Below are 17,998 nucleotides of genomic sequence, written 5' to 3'. Positions count from 1 at the left end.
AGGCAGGATTACAGGATAATGAACAGTAAAGAAAAATAATTTTATGTTTAACCCCATGAAAGGAAATGGTGACATGCATATGTTAATGATGACAAAGCTAATAACTGGACTAGCTCTAAAATTAGTATCAATAACATATGATACAGAAAGAGAGAGAGAGAGAGAGAGAGAGAGAGAGAGAGAGAGAGAGAGAGAGAGAGAGAGAGAGAGAGAGAGAGAGAATTTTGTATGCCAGGTTAGGCAGATTTTCATACAACTTTTTTTTTGTATGCTATATCCAATAAAAAAAATTTTGGTTAATTCCAATAAAAGAAATGAATTTAACATAGAAAGTGAAAAAGCCATAAGAAAGTAGGCTTGAATTAAGCTAGTCACCAAGTTTGGTAAGGATGGTTACTGTCAAATCAAGAAAAACCTTGTTTTGTAAATGGCAGGCCTCCCAGCATACCATAAATTCGAGTTCTCATTAACTGTAACAAGCTGAATGCAAAGTGGTACAAAGCAAGGAAAAGAGGGGTATATATTGTAATTTTCTCAGAAAATGTTCCACAAAATTAGGGTGCATATTGTATGTGTGTGCAATGTATATGCCTGCAAAGACCAATACATGCAAAATTAAAGCTGATGTCTATAAATTACTTTATCCAATGTTAGAGGTGCTATCCTCTGAAATTATGCCAAAATTACAGTTGGCTTACAAGTTACTTCTAAAGAAAACTGCCTAATAAGATTTGCAATACTAGAGTAAAAGAACAATTGAGAATAAACACATTCAATTTACCTACTTACCTTGATATATGAACTACTCCTAAGCTGTCATATAAGGAAACTGCACACAAAAATCTTTCTACGTAACCACCATCAGCATATCCTTTCATTACCTAAATTCCTCTTATCACAAAAACTGGGTTTCTCATGACCACAACAGGATACAATCAAAACAAGAAACCTGGAAGGAATTGTTTTATGATTGTAAAACTGACAATTATCAACAATTTTTGAAGCATTCACAATATTTTTCTTTAATGTACTGTAGCCAATTTTTCTTAAAACAAAATAGGCACTAAGTTGGAATTTCATAAGCAAATTACATTAGAAACTTTTAAAATAGAAAAATATAAATATATTTTTACTACACTTGACCATTTCCCATCACTTCCTAATTAAAAAGATGAAATTTTTAAGTCTTCTGAAACAATTCTTTAAATAAAATTCAACAGAAAAAATCTAAGTACTAGATCCCGCTATAATCAGTGACTCTCGCCTTTCTTTCCAGCAACCCTCTTGAAATCAGCCATTTTGGTTGTTTGCACTGGTGATCCTATAATTTGTAAATATGAAATCTGTGTGGTATCAGCCTCTGTTTGGTTGTCCTTAATAAATAATGTACAATTGATGACATTTTGAAGTTTGACATACTTCAGATGGATCACTTCACCTTCCAATTCTTTTGGTGAAAGCCTGTAAAGATTCAATAAAAAATTAAAATTAATCTAATCTATACAACAAAACTTTCTATACTGGATAAAATATCATTATAACTGGGATACACAATATAATATTTCATCAATGATAATGCAAATATAGTTTTAACCAATTTCCAGCTAAATTTATGTGAATTACTTAAATTTGCATAACAGCTACCTTTAATACTTTACATAAGCCATATTTTTCAACTTATTATGGTGGATAAAATTGCCATTGTGACAAGAGTACTTTGATACTAGTGAAAATGTACATGATTCTTGAGTAATTTCTTTTTGGGTTATTCTTCAATAATATAATCATAAATCCTTAACTCAGAGAAAAAGTGTCATATTTTGCACTTTATAAAAATTTTCAGGAAATGGTCGGTGCTCTGAAAACGTAAGGAAACACTGACCAGGGGGTGGGGGAACCCTCCAAAACCCGAATTCCTAGTTTTTAGCATAATGACACTGATAATTAATCTTCCAAGAAGGCAGTAGGCTACATCAGAAAGACTCAATGACATTAGACATATGAATAGGTAGAGTTGAACCCACCCAATAAAAACTTCCTTTTTTTAGCATAATAACACTAATATTGCATCACAATTCATTAAATATCACCTTCAACTTTGCTCAAAAAAAACACTGTTCCACTTTTTGTTATGTATTTCAAAAATATTCAACATTTCAAAATATTCAAAACTTCAAAAATATTTCAAAATACATATTCATAATTTCATGCATTTGTGTTGGGGTTGATGTTTCCAAGCATGTTTACAGTCGGCAGTACCCCGCATGTTTTTTTTTCACAACAAGGGTGTGGCAGCCATTTTGAAAGGACACACTTCATTTCACTTGATAACATGTCAATATGATTAAATATCATAATGAAACTTATCTAGACACAATCACACCATATTCAGGACATAAGACACTATGGTAGAAGCATGAAAAATTACAACAGACATCCAAAAAATCAATTTTCTTGCCTGATATACACAGATGTCATGATGGCGTAAACCTGTTGCTTTTGTGTTCACTGAGATGGTTGCTGTGTTGGTGGTGAGTTTCAGCGCATAATTTGAAATAGTTTTCATACCAGAGAATTCGTCAGTTTTCCCCCACCTGTCGGTATTCACCCACCTCACCCTACTCTTTCTGCTTTGTCATGTCAAAAGGTCTTAACCCTTAAACGCCGAGCCGGTATTTCTGAAAGTGTCTCCCATATGCCGGCGGCGTTCGGGAATGAGCGCCGAAGCAGAAAAAAAGTTTTTTTCAAAAAATCACAGCACGCTTAGTTTTCAAGATTAAGAGTTCATTTTAGGCTCCTTTTTTGTCATTGCCTGAAGTTTAGTATGCAACCATCAGAAATGAAAAAAATATCATTATCATATATAAATATTGGAATATATGACAGCGCAAAAAAAATTTCTTATATAATTGTATACAAATCATGCTGTGACCTAAACGGTTTAAGCTAATGAGTTAATTATTTTTGTTGTTGTACTGTACACTAAATTATGATGATTTTGGTATATAACAAATTGTAAAACGATCAAAGCAACACAGAAAAAATATTATCACAATATGATGCATGAATTCTTAACGTGCAGGCAAAAATAATAAAAAAAAGTTATAAAAAATTAACCATAAATCGGTAAGTGTTGTAGCTTAAAATTGCAGTTTTCGACCATTTTGGTAGAGTTAAAGTTGATCAAAGGTAGAATTTTTTCTATTTATCGTGATTTATATAAAAATATTTCAAAACTGACAAAAGCTACAACCATGAGTTATTTTTTGTTGTATTCTACATGAAATTGCACACATTTTCATATATAAAACTCTATGTAACAGCTAATATAAAACGGTGCAAACATTGCCACAATCAGGCGAAAGAATTTCTGATTTTTTCGGCAAGAGTTACTGCACGGACGTACGGAAAAAGTTTTTTTTTTAAATTCACCATAAATCAAAGTATTGTGCTAGAGAATTCCAATTTGTTGCCAAATGAAGGTAAATGATTGAATATTACTAGAATGTAAGAGTTTTAGCTTACAATTGCATTTTTTGACCATTTCAGTTGAGTCAAACTTGACAGCAGGTTGACATTTTGGCACTTATCGTGATTTATATGGAAATATTTCAAAACTGACAAAAGCTACAACCATGGGTTGTTTTTAGATGTATTTTACATGAAATTACACATATTTTCATATATAAAACTTTATGTAACGGCTAATATAAAACGGTGCAAACCCTACCACAATCGTACGAAAGAATTTCTGATTTTTTCGGCAGTTACCATGCGGACGTACGGAAAATGTTTTTTTCATAAATTCACCATAAATCGAAATATTGTGCTCAAGACTTCCAATTTGTTACAAAATGAAGGTAAATGATTGAATATTACTAGAATGGAAGAGTTTGATCTTACAATGGCGTTTTTCGACTATTTCTGTCGTGTCAAACTTGACCGAAGGTTGACATTTTGGCACTTATTGTGATTTATATGAAAATATTTCAAAACTGATAAAAGCTACAATCATGGGTTGTTATTTGTTGTATTCTACATGAAATTGCGCACATTTTCATATACAAAACTTTATGTAACGGCTAATATAAAACGGTGCAAACATTATCACAATCGGACAAAAGAATTTCTGATTAATTCAGCAGAGTTACCGGGAGGACGTAAGGAAAAAGTTTTTTTTTAAATTCACCATAAATCGAAATATTGTGCTAGAAACTTCCAATTTGTTGCAAAATGAAGGTAAATGATTGAATATTACTAAATTTTAAGAGTTTTAGCTTACAATTGCGTTTTTTTACCATTTTGGTCGAGTCAAAGTTGACCGAAAGTTGAAATTTTGGCACTTATCGTTTATATAAAAATATTTCAAAACTGATAAAAGCTATAACCATGGGTTATTTTTTGTGTATCCTACATGAAATTGCACACATTTTCATATATAAAACTCTATGTAAAAGCTAATATAAAATGGTGCAAAAATTACGTCAATGTGACAAAATAATTTCTTAGATGTGTCGCTGATGCTTTTTAGTGCAAGAGAGAAATAAATTTGCGCATGCACGCCTGGGTAACGCTTGTAAACAAAACAAAAGCTTGATCCGTGAACTCCCAGCATCCCTAAAGGCGCGTGATTCAAAAGTTTTTGCCAAGTAGGCCTATAACTATTTTTTTGCAAATTTAAAAAAAAAAACACTTTTTGCATCAACGTATTATACGTCAATTAAGCACCCAACAGACAATTTTCGTCGACGTATAATACGTCCAATAGGTATTTAAGGGTTAAGAGATCTGAGGTCTTTGTTGCGAGAGGTCAATACCCCTGTGCTTAAATACAAAGTTCAGCTCAGTCATGTATCCTTTAATAATAGACGTAGTATGGCAAAAAATCAGCAATTTCTGCTATAGACATTTTAGTAGAAGAGGAGTTATTTTTCCTACACCAGGACCAAAAGAGGGCCCATTGTGCTTGATATACATTACTGGGTGACTCTTCTGCAATGTCCAACAGCTGGGCTCGAAAAGCCTTTCATTAGAAGGAGTCTCTTGACAGTCTGAATGTGGTCAGAGCATGAGTAGACAGTCCTTGGTGATACCATCTGAAATGGGGTTGTCTGAGCAGACTGGTCTTTTGTGGTTACAGGCTCGGAAAGTCTGTGAGTAATTCCAAGAGATCCGGAAACCACTCCTGAGCTGGCCAGCCAGTAAGGAGTAATTAGCATTATCATATCGTGAGGTTTTGATGAGATCTGAACTTGTTGATGACCTCTCACCATCCTAAACAGAGGAAAGACACACAGGTCCTTGTCTGAACAGTTTATCAATATCGCATCTGTTGCCCAAGACGATCAGGGGCTGGTGAGCAGTAAAGGGGTAGGCGATGATTCTTGGCTGTGGCAAAGACATCCAATACTGGTTTGCACCACAACTTCCATAGGTTGAGACACTAGAGGATCTAACATCCACTCTATGGGGAAAATTTGCTTTCAGCGGCTCAGTTTGTCCACCAACACATTGAATTTGCCTTGAATAAACCTTGTTAAAATCGATGTACGATTCTGATGCACCCATAAGAGCAGGTCTCTTGCTGCCTTGTACAGAGTGAAGGAATGGATAAACCCATTTTTTCAAATGGGACAGAGCTGTTGTGTTGTCCGAGTGGACTGTTATTACTTTGTTGCTGATCTCTGTAGAGGTTTTAAATCCTTAGTGAATGGCTATTAATTCCTTCACATTTATGTGCCAGCTCTTTTGTTCTACAGTCCAAACTCCTGAGACTTTCTTGTCTCCCAAGAGAACTCTCCAACCTAGGTTCAATACGTCTGAATAAAACATCAGGTCAGGGCTCAGAGGAATGAGAGATTTCCCTTCCAAAAGTCTTGCTCTTGAATTCCACCATACAAGGTCTCCTCCTTTATTTCTGCTGTTACTGGGAACACAAACAAATCTGGGTGCTTCCCATTTCAGTTGATTCCGAGGAATAATTGCAGGTTTCTCATGTCCAACAGACCCAGAGTTATGAAATGTTCTAAAGATGAGTCTCTCCAAAAGGCTCATCCATTCCTTCACCGAACAAGACTGAAGGGAGAGAAACTTCTCTATTTTCCGAAGGCAGGTGTCAATCCTTTTGGGGGAGGGAAAAGCCCGAAAAGTTACAGAGTTGATCCTCATCCTCAAGTATACTATCCCTTGAGAAGGGACTAAAGGAGACTTCCCTAAATTTATTATAAGACCCAGTTCTTTAGTTAATGCCAGGGTTTTCTGCAGGTTCTCCATACATTTCAACTTTGAGAGAGAACAAGCCAGTCGCCGAGGTAGAGAGAGATCTTCATACCTACTAGATGTAGCCACTTTGCCATGGGGGGCTAGGACACAGGTCAACACCTGAGGAGCTGTTGAAAGGCCAAAACACAGACCTTTGAACTGGTATATTCTGTTCTGGAAAACGAATCTCAAGAACTTTCTTGATTCTGGGTGAATAGGGATATGGAACTACAAGCCCTCCATACTGATTGAGATCAGCCAGTCTCCTTGATGAATTGAGGATAATACTGTCTGATTCATTTCCATCTTGAACTTCAGCCCTCAAGGCCTTGGGGACCATGAAAAGACGGTTGTAAAAACCTTTTGAGTAGGGACCCTCTACTAATTCTATAGTCCTCTTTGCTAACAGGGATGTCACTACTCTTCTTGGCCGAGAGCTAAGAATTTCTCCGAGTTGGCAGAGTAAGCTGTCAAAATTAGTGGAGAGCTGGCTAAGGGAGGGTTTCGAATGAAGGGAATGGTGTAACCCTCTTTGACAACCTTCACGACCCATGGTTCTGCCCCCTCTCACTTCCCAAACTCAGCCAAAAATGAAGGAGCCTTGCTCCTACTGAGTATGGAGGACTTGCTTCTCATTTCTTGAAAGAAGATTTAGATGATTACTTTTTGATTACTCAAGGAGTAAAACAGACATTCCCTCAAGCTCTGGGGAGACTTCTTGACTTACCTCTGCCATGAAAGGGCTGATACTGAGTGGAAGACAAAGAAGAAGCAGGAACATGATTGGTCGTCTTCTTCCTGGGGTGTTTCGCAGATTGTACCAAAAGATCGAGTAAATTTTTTTGAAGATCCAAAGAAATCTACAGACCTGTGGTCTGAGGAAACAGGTGCTTACTATAAGTGGCAAGAACAGAAGAGCAGACCTCCGAGAGCGGGGGTCACTCCTTTTGGAGTAAAGGAACACCAAAGCTCCTTCTTCGTGAGAAGGCCTAAGGTGAATAGATGCTAATTCAAGACACCCATCTGTAATACCCTTACCAAGGTAGGATACAATGTCAATCAAGTCCTACGAGATGGCAGCACACATCTTAATCTTGCGAGCTGATGCTCCTACACACCAGTCCATAATACTTATAACTTCCAAAACACAGAAAATGTTCTTCAGAAGATAGTCCAGTTCTGAGGTCGAGAACATAATTTTGGTTGAATTGAAGGCTGATTTCCTGGAGGAGTCAATATGACTGGAGAAGTCTCCCAGGGGGGAGGTAAAAACTCCCAGGCCAAGAGCTTCCCGTCTCATATGGACAATGACTCATAATAGACACCTTAGAAGGAAGGAGACAAAAGTTGACTTTCCCTTGCTCTCTCTTCTCCAAGAGCCACAAATTCATTTCTTTCAAAGAATTCTTGGCTCATACAGAAAAAAACAACTTTGGAAGGTTAGAGGCACCCTCTACCTGGTTATCCATTTGGTAAATAGGTTATCAATCTGGTAAATAGAAGTCGGGGAAGCCAGAGCTGCTGGTGAAAAAACTATGGAAATTTGCTGATAAATATTAAAGCAAAGAAGAATATGCCATAAGAGTATCCTCATCTACTTCTTCTTCTTCTCCTTCCGAAGTGACAGGAGACAAGTTGGAAGGGAGTTGAGCAGGAGCTCGAGGTTTCTGAAACATACCCAAAATACTATCCAGTTACCTTTAGATATCCACTACTGAAGGATCAACAGAAGTAGTTTGCATTCCTGAAGGATGAGAAGGCACTGCAGGAGTTGCTTGTCCTGGCAACTGAGAAGCAAATGAGAAACTCACTGAAGGAGACTGATGCCACGCTGGAAGCCGAGGCGCTGCTAGAAGCTGTGGCGCCGATGGGTTCTAATGGAGACTTGGGCACCAAAGGGAGCTCTTGTGGAACCGATGGGCACTTTGTCGACAAGAGGCGCTCATGAGATGGCTGAACTGAAGAGGAAGTATAAGCCAATGGGCAATCTGGTGCCATTGGGCACTTTGCAGTCTCTGGGAGACTAGAAGGCTACAAAAGCACAGGTGCCGATGGGTGCTCAGGGCACGGTGGTTCTTAGGCATAGAAGAACTTCTAGTAGGCACTGGATACACTGACACTGATACAGGAGCCCCTCCTAAGGCAGATACACACACATTACCATAGGCCCCAACAGACTCGTAGACAGAAGGTATGGCTGACGAACGAGAAGCAAGAGGGGCACCCAGCACCAATGGATGCTTAAATACTGACCACAGTGTAGGAACATCCACTGGTACATTAGGCCGTTCTAAAGATTTTCTAGAGGAAGAACAACTCCTGGATGAAGGAGGCTTTTCTGGAACACACTGTCCTTCCCCAACAGGAACTTCTAAGGAAAAACACTTGGGACTGTCACAGAAACTACACAATAGATGTTACTCAGTAGGGAGATCACAAGCCTTCTTGGAAGGCATGGGAGAAAGCGAATCCTTCCTCACTCGTCTTTTCAACAGACAAGATTCATCCACAAAGAGCCATTGGCGCCTGGGTGGTGATACCTCTGAGCTAGACACACTTGAGGAAAAAACAAGACATTTCCTTAGAGACTCCTTTTCAGTAGCACTCTGTCGATACCTGGGATACTACGACAGGATCAACCTCCCTTGGGCTACCAGTATGACTTCTCCAGTATGACTCTGTCGATACCTGGGATACTACGACAAGATCAACCTCCCTTGGGCTACCAGTATGACTTCTCCAAGGTGTGGGGGAGTATGACAGGGAACTTTTGCCTAGGATAATCAGTAGGATGAGCAGCCATCTCCTCCACTGCACTAACACTTGCAAAAACTCATTCAACAATTTTACCTACCTTGCCCATGAGAACTTTGACATTAGCTGTTTATTGTTCCATGGCCTGTAACATCATAGCAAATTTCTGGTCTACTCGCAATTCGAGGCTGGAAACAGGATCAGGTACGGTTTGCAGGGGAGCCAGGGTTAAAATCAGGTTGTGAAGCTTGAAACATGGTAACAGGTGTGACAGAAAAAGAATGAGAAAAAGACACATCAACATCAGCCTGACTAGCTAAGGATTGCCTACCACTGGCTCTAACAGCCACTTTTCTCTTTTTATTTCTATTAAGCTTTTTCATAGGAGTCTCTAAAGTCCTCCAGACCTTATCCCCCCAATTCTCACATTCGTTACAAGTTAACTGCAGAGAACTACTCTGACCCCTACAACTAATGCAAGCTGAATGTGGGTCATAACAAGCTTTGATTAACCTAGAATTGCAGCCTTTGCTGCAATACCTTACACTGCATACTAGAATTGGACATGCTGGCTTCTAACAAAAACAAAGCCTAGCCTAGGTTTAGACAAAATCAAAATGTACTGGATTCCTATATAGTATGCCAGAGACATCGACTGGGAAGATTCTACCAGATTCAAATTCTGCAGCTGCTATACAACCAATGTTACTGTTAACAGTGGCAGAAAACAACCGTCTTGTTTATTGGGTTGATCCCATGCTTCCCCAGTGGTGGCAGGCTAGCCTAACCAAAACAAAATAGCGTTACCACGAATTTTGAATTCTAGCTGATAGTGAAACTATAGCTATGTAATCACTTGGTAAGTTTGCTTGTATGGTGTTTTTATATTGCATGGAACCAGTGGTTATTCAGCAACATGACCAACGACTTTACGTGACTTCCGAACCACGTCAAGAGTGAACTTCTATCACCATCACTTGGTAAGTTGCATACATAAAATCTGTCTGAATAACAGAAATACAAGACATTGAAAGCAAGCAAAGTAGTACCCCATGAGATGACATAGCAAGAGGTGACAGAAGGAACCAGAAATAAAAGCAACAAAGCCTGAGGCTCAAATGCAACTAGTAGTGAAGCATATAAAGAGGCAAAAGACATGGAAATATTGTCCTTCCTTAGTGAAAGAGCACAGTGGCCCCCTTAGCAAAATCTAGAAAAGCAAGTGGTCTTCCCAGGTACAGGAAATAATAACATGACAGGGGTAACCCAGGGCCTTCTTCTTTCATCTTGGTGGAATACGTATTAGTTTTGAAGTTTCACCATGGGAAGAGGCATGACATGAGATAAAGACATTATCCAAAGAAATCTAATCCTTGACAAACTAACTGGAAATGACATGAATCAGAGGTGTACTAAGAGACAACAACAAAAGACAGGCATATTGCAATTACATGATCTCTTCTAGGAGAAGAGAAATTGATGAGTCACAGACAAATTACAGCATGTTTTGCATACAAGTTGAGTTAAAAATGGTTACGGTTGTAACATGCAAGATGCGTACAAGATGAGGGTCTATATCAAGAAAGCCTAGCTTCAAAGCACAGCTAAAGAGACCTTGTTAACTATGCCAGGAAGTCAGAAAACAGAAAAGACATGATAAGCAACCAACACTGGGGTCTAGACACAAAATTGTTATGGAAAAAATTGCAAAGTACAAATAGAAATCAGAATAAAATTAATAAAGAACAGATGGTAATTGGCTACTGTGCACAAAATAATTTTAGCTTTAATACTGTAAAACTGTAAACCACTAAAATATTAATGATAAGGTAAAATAGGTAAGAAAATATGCAATTGCAAACATTAACTGTATATGTACTGTGACATAAAAATTACAAGGTAACAAGCCCAGTGAGAAATATGAGACTGAATATAAGAATGAGTACCAGTAAAGATACAGTAAACAATGTCAAAACAACAATAGAAACAAAGGCATGGCATGTGCAACACATGCCTCTCAATCTTGAATGGTAAACATTAATGGCTGGGAACTTTCTGTCCATGGAGACAGGGCAACATAATTAATGAGGTTTTGATGAAAAAAGTAGGGATAAACTCTACACTAAATGAATAAAGCAAAAAAATATCTTCTAAATAAATATAAACTATTCTTAAAAAACTCATAACTACTTACGTGATTTCTTGAATTGCATTAGCATTCTCGGCTGTATCAAAATCTATAGTATGTGGCTGGTTGATAAACAGTTTAATCGTCTTTGGACCACAGTCTTCAGGTCCCTTAACTCTTAAGCTATGTAACTTGACAGCTTGATTAAATGATATATACAAGATCAGCTGTAAAAAAAAATATATCCACAATTGATACAATCAATATAACAAAAATGTTATTGTTATAATACAATTAAGTTTGTTCATACTTACCTGGCAGATATATATAATTAAAGTGCCCACCCACCTCCCCTCAGGAGACAGTGGCACTGATAAAATATGAATAGAAAATGGGAATAGTTCCTGATATCCGCCTCCCAGCGGCGGGAATGGGTACTACCACCTGGCCGCCCACTGCGTGTGCCGCGAATTTTGAAATTCTGTCGGACTTCGGAGAATACAGCTATATATATATCTGCCAGGTAAGTATGAACAAACTTAATTGTATTATAACAATAACATTTTGTTCATGAAACTTACCTGACAGATATATATATAGCTGAATCCCACCTTCGGATGGTGGGAAGAGACAGAATAGGATTTTTGGGAAACTAAATTAAGTAGATGATATACATCTTGGTTCCTCACCTGTTAGCATAGCCGACTTCGTGATTACTGTCACCAAAGTCTGCTTCTGCGTTACTAGAGTTGCCAGCGAGGTAGAGACCTGTAATGCTGGTGCGCTCTAGATGATCTGTCAACGGGGGCGTGACCACAATGTGACTAGACCATATGACCATACTTCTGAGGGCAACGAAGCTAAAAACCACCACCTGACCTAACCTATCAAAGTTAGTTCCATAACTTCTAGGCTAAAGAAAAGGAACGCGCCTCAAGCGACCAACCCTTCAAAGTTAAAAGCACACCTATCCCTTTTCTATAGGATAGGATTCGTGTTGCTTGCTGCCCCCAATAATATATCTACGGATATGTATGGTCCTAGCGACTTACAGATCTCAAATGTCGTCTTCACATCCCGTTGGGAGTGTGAAGCGAACACAGAGTTGCTTCGCTAAAGCGTGGCACTCAGGATGTTACTGAGTGTCATGCCCTGTTGAAATGCTTCCGAGGCCGCGCCCTCACCTCTTGAGCATTCATATTAAGAAAAATCTCAAATCTTTATGCAAACATAATGAATGAGACTTCTTAAAAGAACTCCTTGACTATAATGCCAGGGTGTTCTTGGACATGAACCAGTCTGGTCTTTTACGGAACACCGCAGATTGTCCGTTGACCTCGACTTTCTATAGTTTTATCAAGATAAAACTTGAGAGACCCGACAGGGCACAGGACTCTCTAATGCCTTTGCCCAATAATTTGTGCCATACCCTTGGTCTCCAAGCCTTCGGGTCAAGGGTTAGACAGGTTTTCGTTCTTATCAAGAACGGAAGGCTTAGAGGACAGACCGCATTATGTCCTTTAAAGCTAAAACCTCTGATGATGGCTAAAACCTCACTAACCCTCTTTGCCGTGGCTAGAGCGGTTAGAATGTTAGCCTTTCTGGTCACGTGTATTAAGTTCGCAGAAAGGATAGGTTCGAAATGCTTTTGGCATCAGAAACTCAGACTACGTCTAAGTTCCATGCCGGAACCTGCGATCCAGAGAATTTCAAGATCTCCCCAGACCTCAAAGATCGTGAAGCTTTGTTGTTTGACAGAACCGAATTTCTGAGCCTAGAGGCCGTCAACAACATATTTGCATATTCTACAATAGTTAGGACTTCTAGCTTATCTCATACTTCATACGGAAAGATAGAACAATAAAGAAATTCACAGAGGTCGAGGTGGAGGAACAGTCATTTCCCTTCACTATCTCCAGAAACGGCCCCCTCCGATTGAACACTGAAAATAGGCAGCACTGCTTTGCCTTGGCCAAGAGACTGCCATTAATCTTGAAGATCTTATCGCTTCTCGATAGTCTGAACGCCTTCAGACTCAGAGAGGAGAGATATTAGATACTTCACTAAGTGACGATGTTAGATTACACCGATTCTCTCGGGAAGGGTCTTTGGACAATTCTCTGAATTACCTGACCTCTGTGAATCCAACCTCTTAGAGGCCAACATGTGGCGACTAAAGCTAATCCTCTATGATCATGAATAAGGGAACAACTTAAGAGGAAGCTCCTTCGTCTTCAATATTACAAAAACTTAACGAAAGGCCGCCCTCAGTCTCTCCTCACTTTCGACATACTTCTAAGTGAGGATTACTCAGACGTCAGTAGTTGTTGCCTTCGATCGAGAAGACCCGCACGGACGTGCACTAGTTTAACGAACCTCTTGAGTATCGTTACGTTCCGTGCCCAAGCCCATAACCAATTCTCTCTTCTTGAGCTATGAGAGAGCTGAGAAATTATCCGAGATGATTTGGGCCACTCGATCCAAACTCACCCTTCGAGGAACTGGAGAGCCGACCAATTTGGCTTCCAATTCTTTCAGACAATGTGCCAGAACATCTGTTCCTCTGTTCGGATGTCTGGCACCCTCTCGCTATCACCCGAGGTGATCCTCAAGCCGTTGAGAGAAAATTAGAATTATTACTAGATCTTTGATGTTATTCCAATTTCTTCGTGAGGAAAAATTGTAGAGGTCTGAATTGCTGTTTATTCAGGGAAAACAAGCTTCTCCAGCGAGGAAATGGTCCCCAGCAAACTCATCCATTCCCTCACTCAGCCTGCTTCCTTCCCTAAATAAGGCTGCGCTTTGCATAAGCAGAGAGCATTATTATAGTGCTATGCCGCGGTAGATTCGTACAGAATTCTGTTACCGTGCGGTAAACCCGCACCGAACAAGTATAAGAGATATCTTGTTGAAATTTTCTAAGTAAACGGAAGGCATGTTCATTCATGATTACTAGAAATTTCCTCAACCCGAGGCTAAAATCCATGATTGTAGGGCAGAGAGACGGTTTATTCAGCCATTCCCGCAAGGGAGAGAGACGTAACCAACGGCGCATGACACCGAGCTAGCCGGTACTGCGTAGATCACAGTAACAGCAGCCTTGTTCATCGTCTCGCACTATCTGCCTGAGTTGCCAGCTACTCCTTTTACGAAGGGATAGGTATGAAATTATCGAGCAAAATGAAACTCTCAAGCAGGCATATTTAAACGAAACAAAATTCGCTAAATACAGAAGCTGAGTTGGTGTTGCAGTTCAATTAGAATACTTCTCGTCTAAGTCGCAATCCGTAGAATAACTAGGATATGCGCCTACCCCTCGGACAATTCAACTGCTTAGTAGAATCATGTCGCAAGGTTAATATACGTAGTATATTTATAGGATTCTGAACAACGATCTCCATCCTAAATTCTTTCCTTCAAGAAAACAAAATAAGGATTGGAGATCGACCACCTTCGATCTCTACCAAAAAGAGTGAAGGAGAAGTCTTCCTCGAAGGAAAGCTTCAATGGTGAACAGGAATACTATCTGCCTGAGTTGCCAGCCTACTCCCTTTACCGAAGGGAATAAAGGTATGATATTATCGAGCAAAAGGAAACTCTCAAGCAGGCCTATTTAAACGAAACAGAATTCGCTAAATACAGAAGCTGAGTTGGTGTTGTCGTAACAATACCTGAAGAGTTGTTCTTACTCCGAAAACTCTTGGAAGGTTGAAGGGAGTGTCAAATAAATACATTAGAACAACAGTTCTTTCGGCTTCTATCCGCAGAGGTAAATACGATATGCGTATATGACTTGACCCATGCGTTAGCAACAAAATGACGCAAGATAAACTACGTAAGTATTGTAGTAATTTGAACATCGAATTCTCTACTACATCTTTCCTCGACGAGGAAGAGAGAAAGAAAGGAAAACGACTGTCCACGTTCTAATGAATGAGACTTTTTAAAAGAACTCCTTGACTCTTTGCCAAGAAAAGGGAGTAATATTCGAATAGAGATCATCAAGAGAGAACCGAGGATCGAAAAGGACCGTTCAATGTTCTTATGATATTGGACATAAGACTTCCTGGATCTAGTCTACAAGTCTTTCTTACTCCCCGGATGAGCCTCTGAAAATGAATGAGAGCTCTTCCGAAATTTGTTAATGAGTTTATCCGCTTAAACGATAAAAACGTTAAAATCTATGTCAATGAGAACTACCCCATTTATGAGGGGTCCCCACTTAAATGATAAAACGTTTAGTATCTTGACAATGGGGAAAACGTCCTTACTTGACAAAACTATTAGCACTTTGCTAATAGGGGAAAACCCTTTAACATGACCGAAAGTCACCCAGGAATCCGAGTATATAATCTTCCCGATTCTCAGAGAAATCGATGAAGAGGAAAGAGGGATCGAAGAAAAAAATTCGGGTATGTCTCTCCGCTAACTCCGAATCCTTTTTAAAAATTTCTGTAAAGGAATGTCCTGTGGAGAGTCCTGAAAAAACCTCCTCTTGACGAGCGTTTATAAAGCGTCAAGCGTCCTAAGAAACGTCCTGAACAGCAAATAAGACGCCTTCTACAAGTCTTTTCTCTCGCAAAGCGTGCTGCCGAGCTTCCACCGAAGCGTCCTGGCGAATGTCCACAAAAGCGTCCTGCCGAGCGTCCTCAAAAGCGTCCTGCTTAGCGTCCTGGAAAGCGTCCTGCTGAGCGTCCTCAAAAAACGTACTGCGTAGCTACGAGCTGTGTCTGAGCAGAGAACACCAAGTCTCTTTGAACGAAGACGTTTCAGAGAGGAACTCGTTGAGCGCCACCTGATGCATGCAAGGCCCGCCAAGAGGCGTCCTGGTGAGCGACCTTGCCAACATCTCAATGTTATGACGAACCGCGTTTTGTTTTGCGTATGACGTTGAAAATTTTCAAGGGACGTCCTCATTGCGGAAGTTCTCCCATGGAGGAAGCCGCACGCTGCTCCTGAAGTGTGTGAACACTAAAGGAAGATGTATGGCTTTCGTCTTCAAGACGGGCCTAAAGACCTTCATACTTCTTACAAAGACAGTGGCCGCCTGTGCGACAACTTGCGTCTTAGTAATGCAAAAGAACATCTCCAGAAACGCACTCAGCAAAGGAACGCCGAGCGTCCGAAAGACACCCTCGCAAGGTGCTTGCCGAGCGTCCTGGAGAATGTCTCTACTTATAGGACGTCGAGCACCTCCAAAAGCTTCCTCACGTCTAAATTGCCCTTCTTATGCCGAACCAGAGACATAAGTTGTTTGACTGTGCAAAGCAGCTTGCCGGACGTCAAACTTATCAGCTTGCTTTTTCGAAGTAAAGCGAACGTTACATAACGTATACGGAGCGCCATGAGGAGAGGAGACGAATACTGAGTTGCTCCTCCAAAAGATGGAATCTAGAATGTCCTTGATTACCACAATTCTTTTGGAATGCTAGCGAGGTTGAAACAGCTCTAACTTCATGAGCGTTCACTCGCAGGAGGCTCAAATCACTCTTCTGGCAAGATGAATGAGCCTCCTTAATATGTCCCTTAGGAAAAGAGCCAGTGCATTCTTCGAAAAGGGTAAATGTGGTCTCTTCCTGAGCACCATACATTACCCGAAGGACCTCTTACTTCCTTCGTTTATGTAAATAAAATTCGAGAGCCCTGACAGGGCACAGGACTCTTTCATCCTCTCGTGACGAGAGAGAGGACGTGAAGCGTCCTCTTCTCTAAAGCTTCTTTAGGGGGCGCGAGTCCTTCCGAGAGCTCCAACCCCTGTGTGGGGAGGACGCCTCGGAGGACGAGAAACAATCCTTCAAGATTCGTGCACGTGCTCGATCTTCGGCAGCCTGGGAAGCGACAACAGGACCTGCCGAAAGGAAGCCAGATCAGCATGAAAAACCCGTAACCCTCCTTCGGCTTTTGACATGCCCTCTCCCTGGTTTCCTGGGAGTCCAACAGAGGTCTAGGCCTAGAGGCGTTATGGGGCCGATCTGACGTTCCCTCCTGACGAGAGAGAGGACGTGAAGCGTCCTCTTCTCTAAAGCTTCTTAGAGGGCGCGAGTCCTTCCGAGAGCTCCAACCCTTGCGCGGGGAGGACGCCTCGGAGGACGAGAAGCAATCCTTCAAGATTCGTGCACGTGCACGATCTTTAGCAGCCTGGGAAGCGTCAACAGGTCCTGCCGAAGGGACGCCAGATCGGTGGGGAGCCCCCGTAACTGTCTTGCGGCTTTCGACATGCCCTCTCCCTGAGTCCTGGGAGTCCGACAGAGGTCCAGGCCTAGAGGCATTATGGGGCCGATCTGACGCCCCCTCCACAACACAAGGGGCACTACACTTCACAACACTGATTGGAGAGCGAGCACTTTAGTCTAAGATTACTTGATGTAATCCTCTAGCAGACACTTCTTCTAGGCCCGTAAGCCATACCACAGGGTTAGGCAAAATAAAATCTACAGGAGGTTAGAAGGTTCATTATTTCTAACTTCTGTTTACTGTGGAGGAAAACTCCTGATTCTAACACGCTCTAAAATGCGTACATGAATCCTACTTCTTCCGTAATCAGTCACACATTACACTAATTACATTGAACTTATGCAAAGAAAACATGTAAACGTCATATATACTAAGCGAGTGTCTACCGAAAGTTCCGGTAGCCTCACCTTACCCCATGCAGACAACAAAGTCTGAAACTAGGCTAACTAGCTTCAGACATCAAATGCAATGAAAAAATTTACGATAGCGTATGCCTAGCCACAAATCCAAGTCAATAATCGAAAGAATAATTAGGATACTTAAGCGGCTAATGAAGTTTCAAAATCCTAGGCGGAGGTCTGTAAACAGTTGTTTACCGACCGGCGACAGAAAAAATATGAA

At 40.5% G+C, this 17,998-nt stretch overlaps 1 protein-coding gene across 1 annotated transcript in view; it reads right to left on the bottom strand.

Moving 5' to 3' along the window:
• Nucleotides 1-948: 948 nt before the first annotated feature.
• The window catches only part of LOC135211167 (thioredoxin-like protein 1), a gene marked incomplete in the record, with an annotated part of 62,930 nt that continues 45,880 nt past the window's right edge, over nucleotides 949-17,998 (bottom strand). The window contains 2 exon segments of the mRNA XM_064244356.1: nucleotides 949-1,461; nucleotides 11,210-11,370. Coding sequence (XP_064100426.1) covers nucleotides 1,251-1,461; nucleotides 11,210-11,370 — 372 coding nt within the window.

The sequence above is a fragment of the Macrobrachium nipponense genome, chromosome 4 (genome assembly GCF_015104395.2).
Source record: "Macrobrachium nipponense isolate FS-2020 chromosome 4, ASM1510439v2, whole genome shotgun sequence".
Lineage (NCBI taxonomy): Eukaryota > Metazoa > Arthropoda > Malacostraca > Decapoda > Palaemonidae > Macrobrachium > Macrobrachium nipponense.
This window is presented reverse-complemented; position numbering and strand designations above follow the sequence as displayed.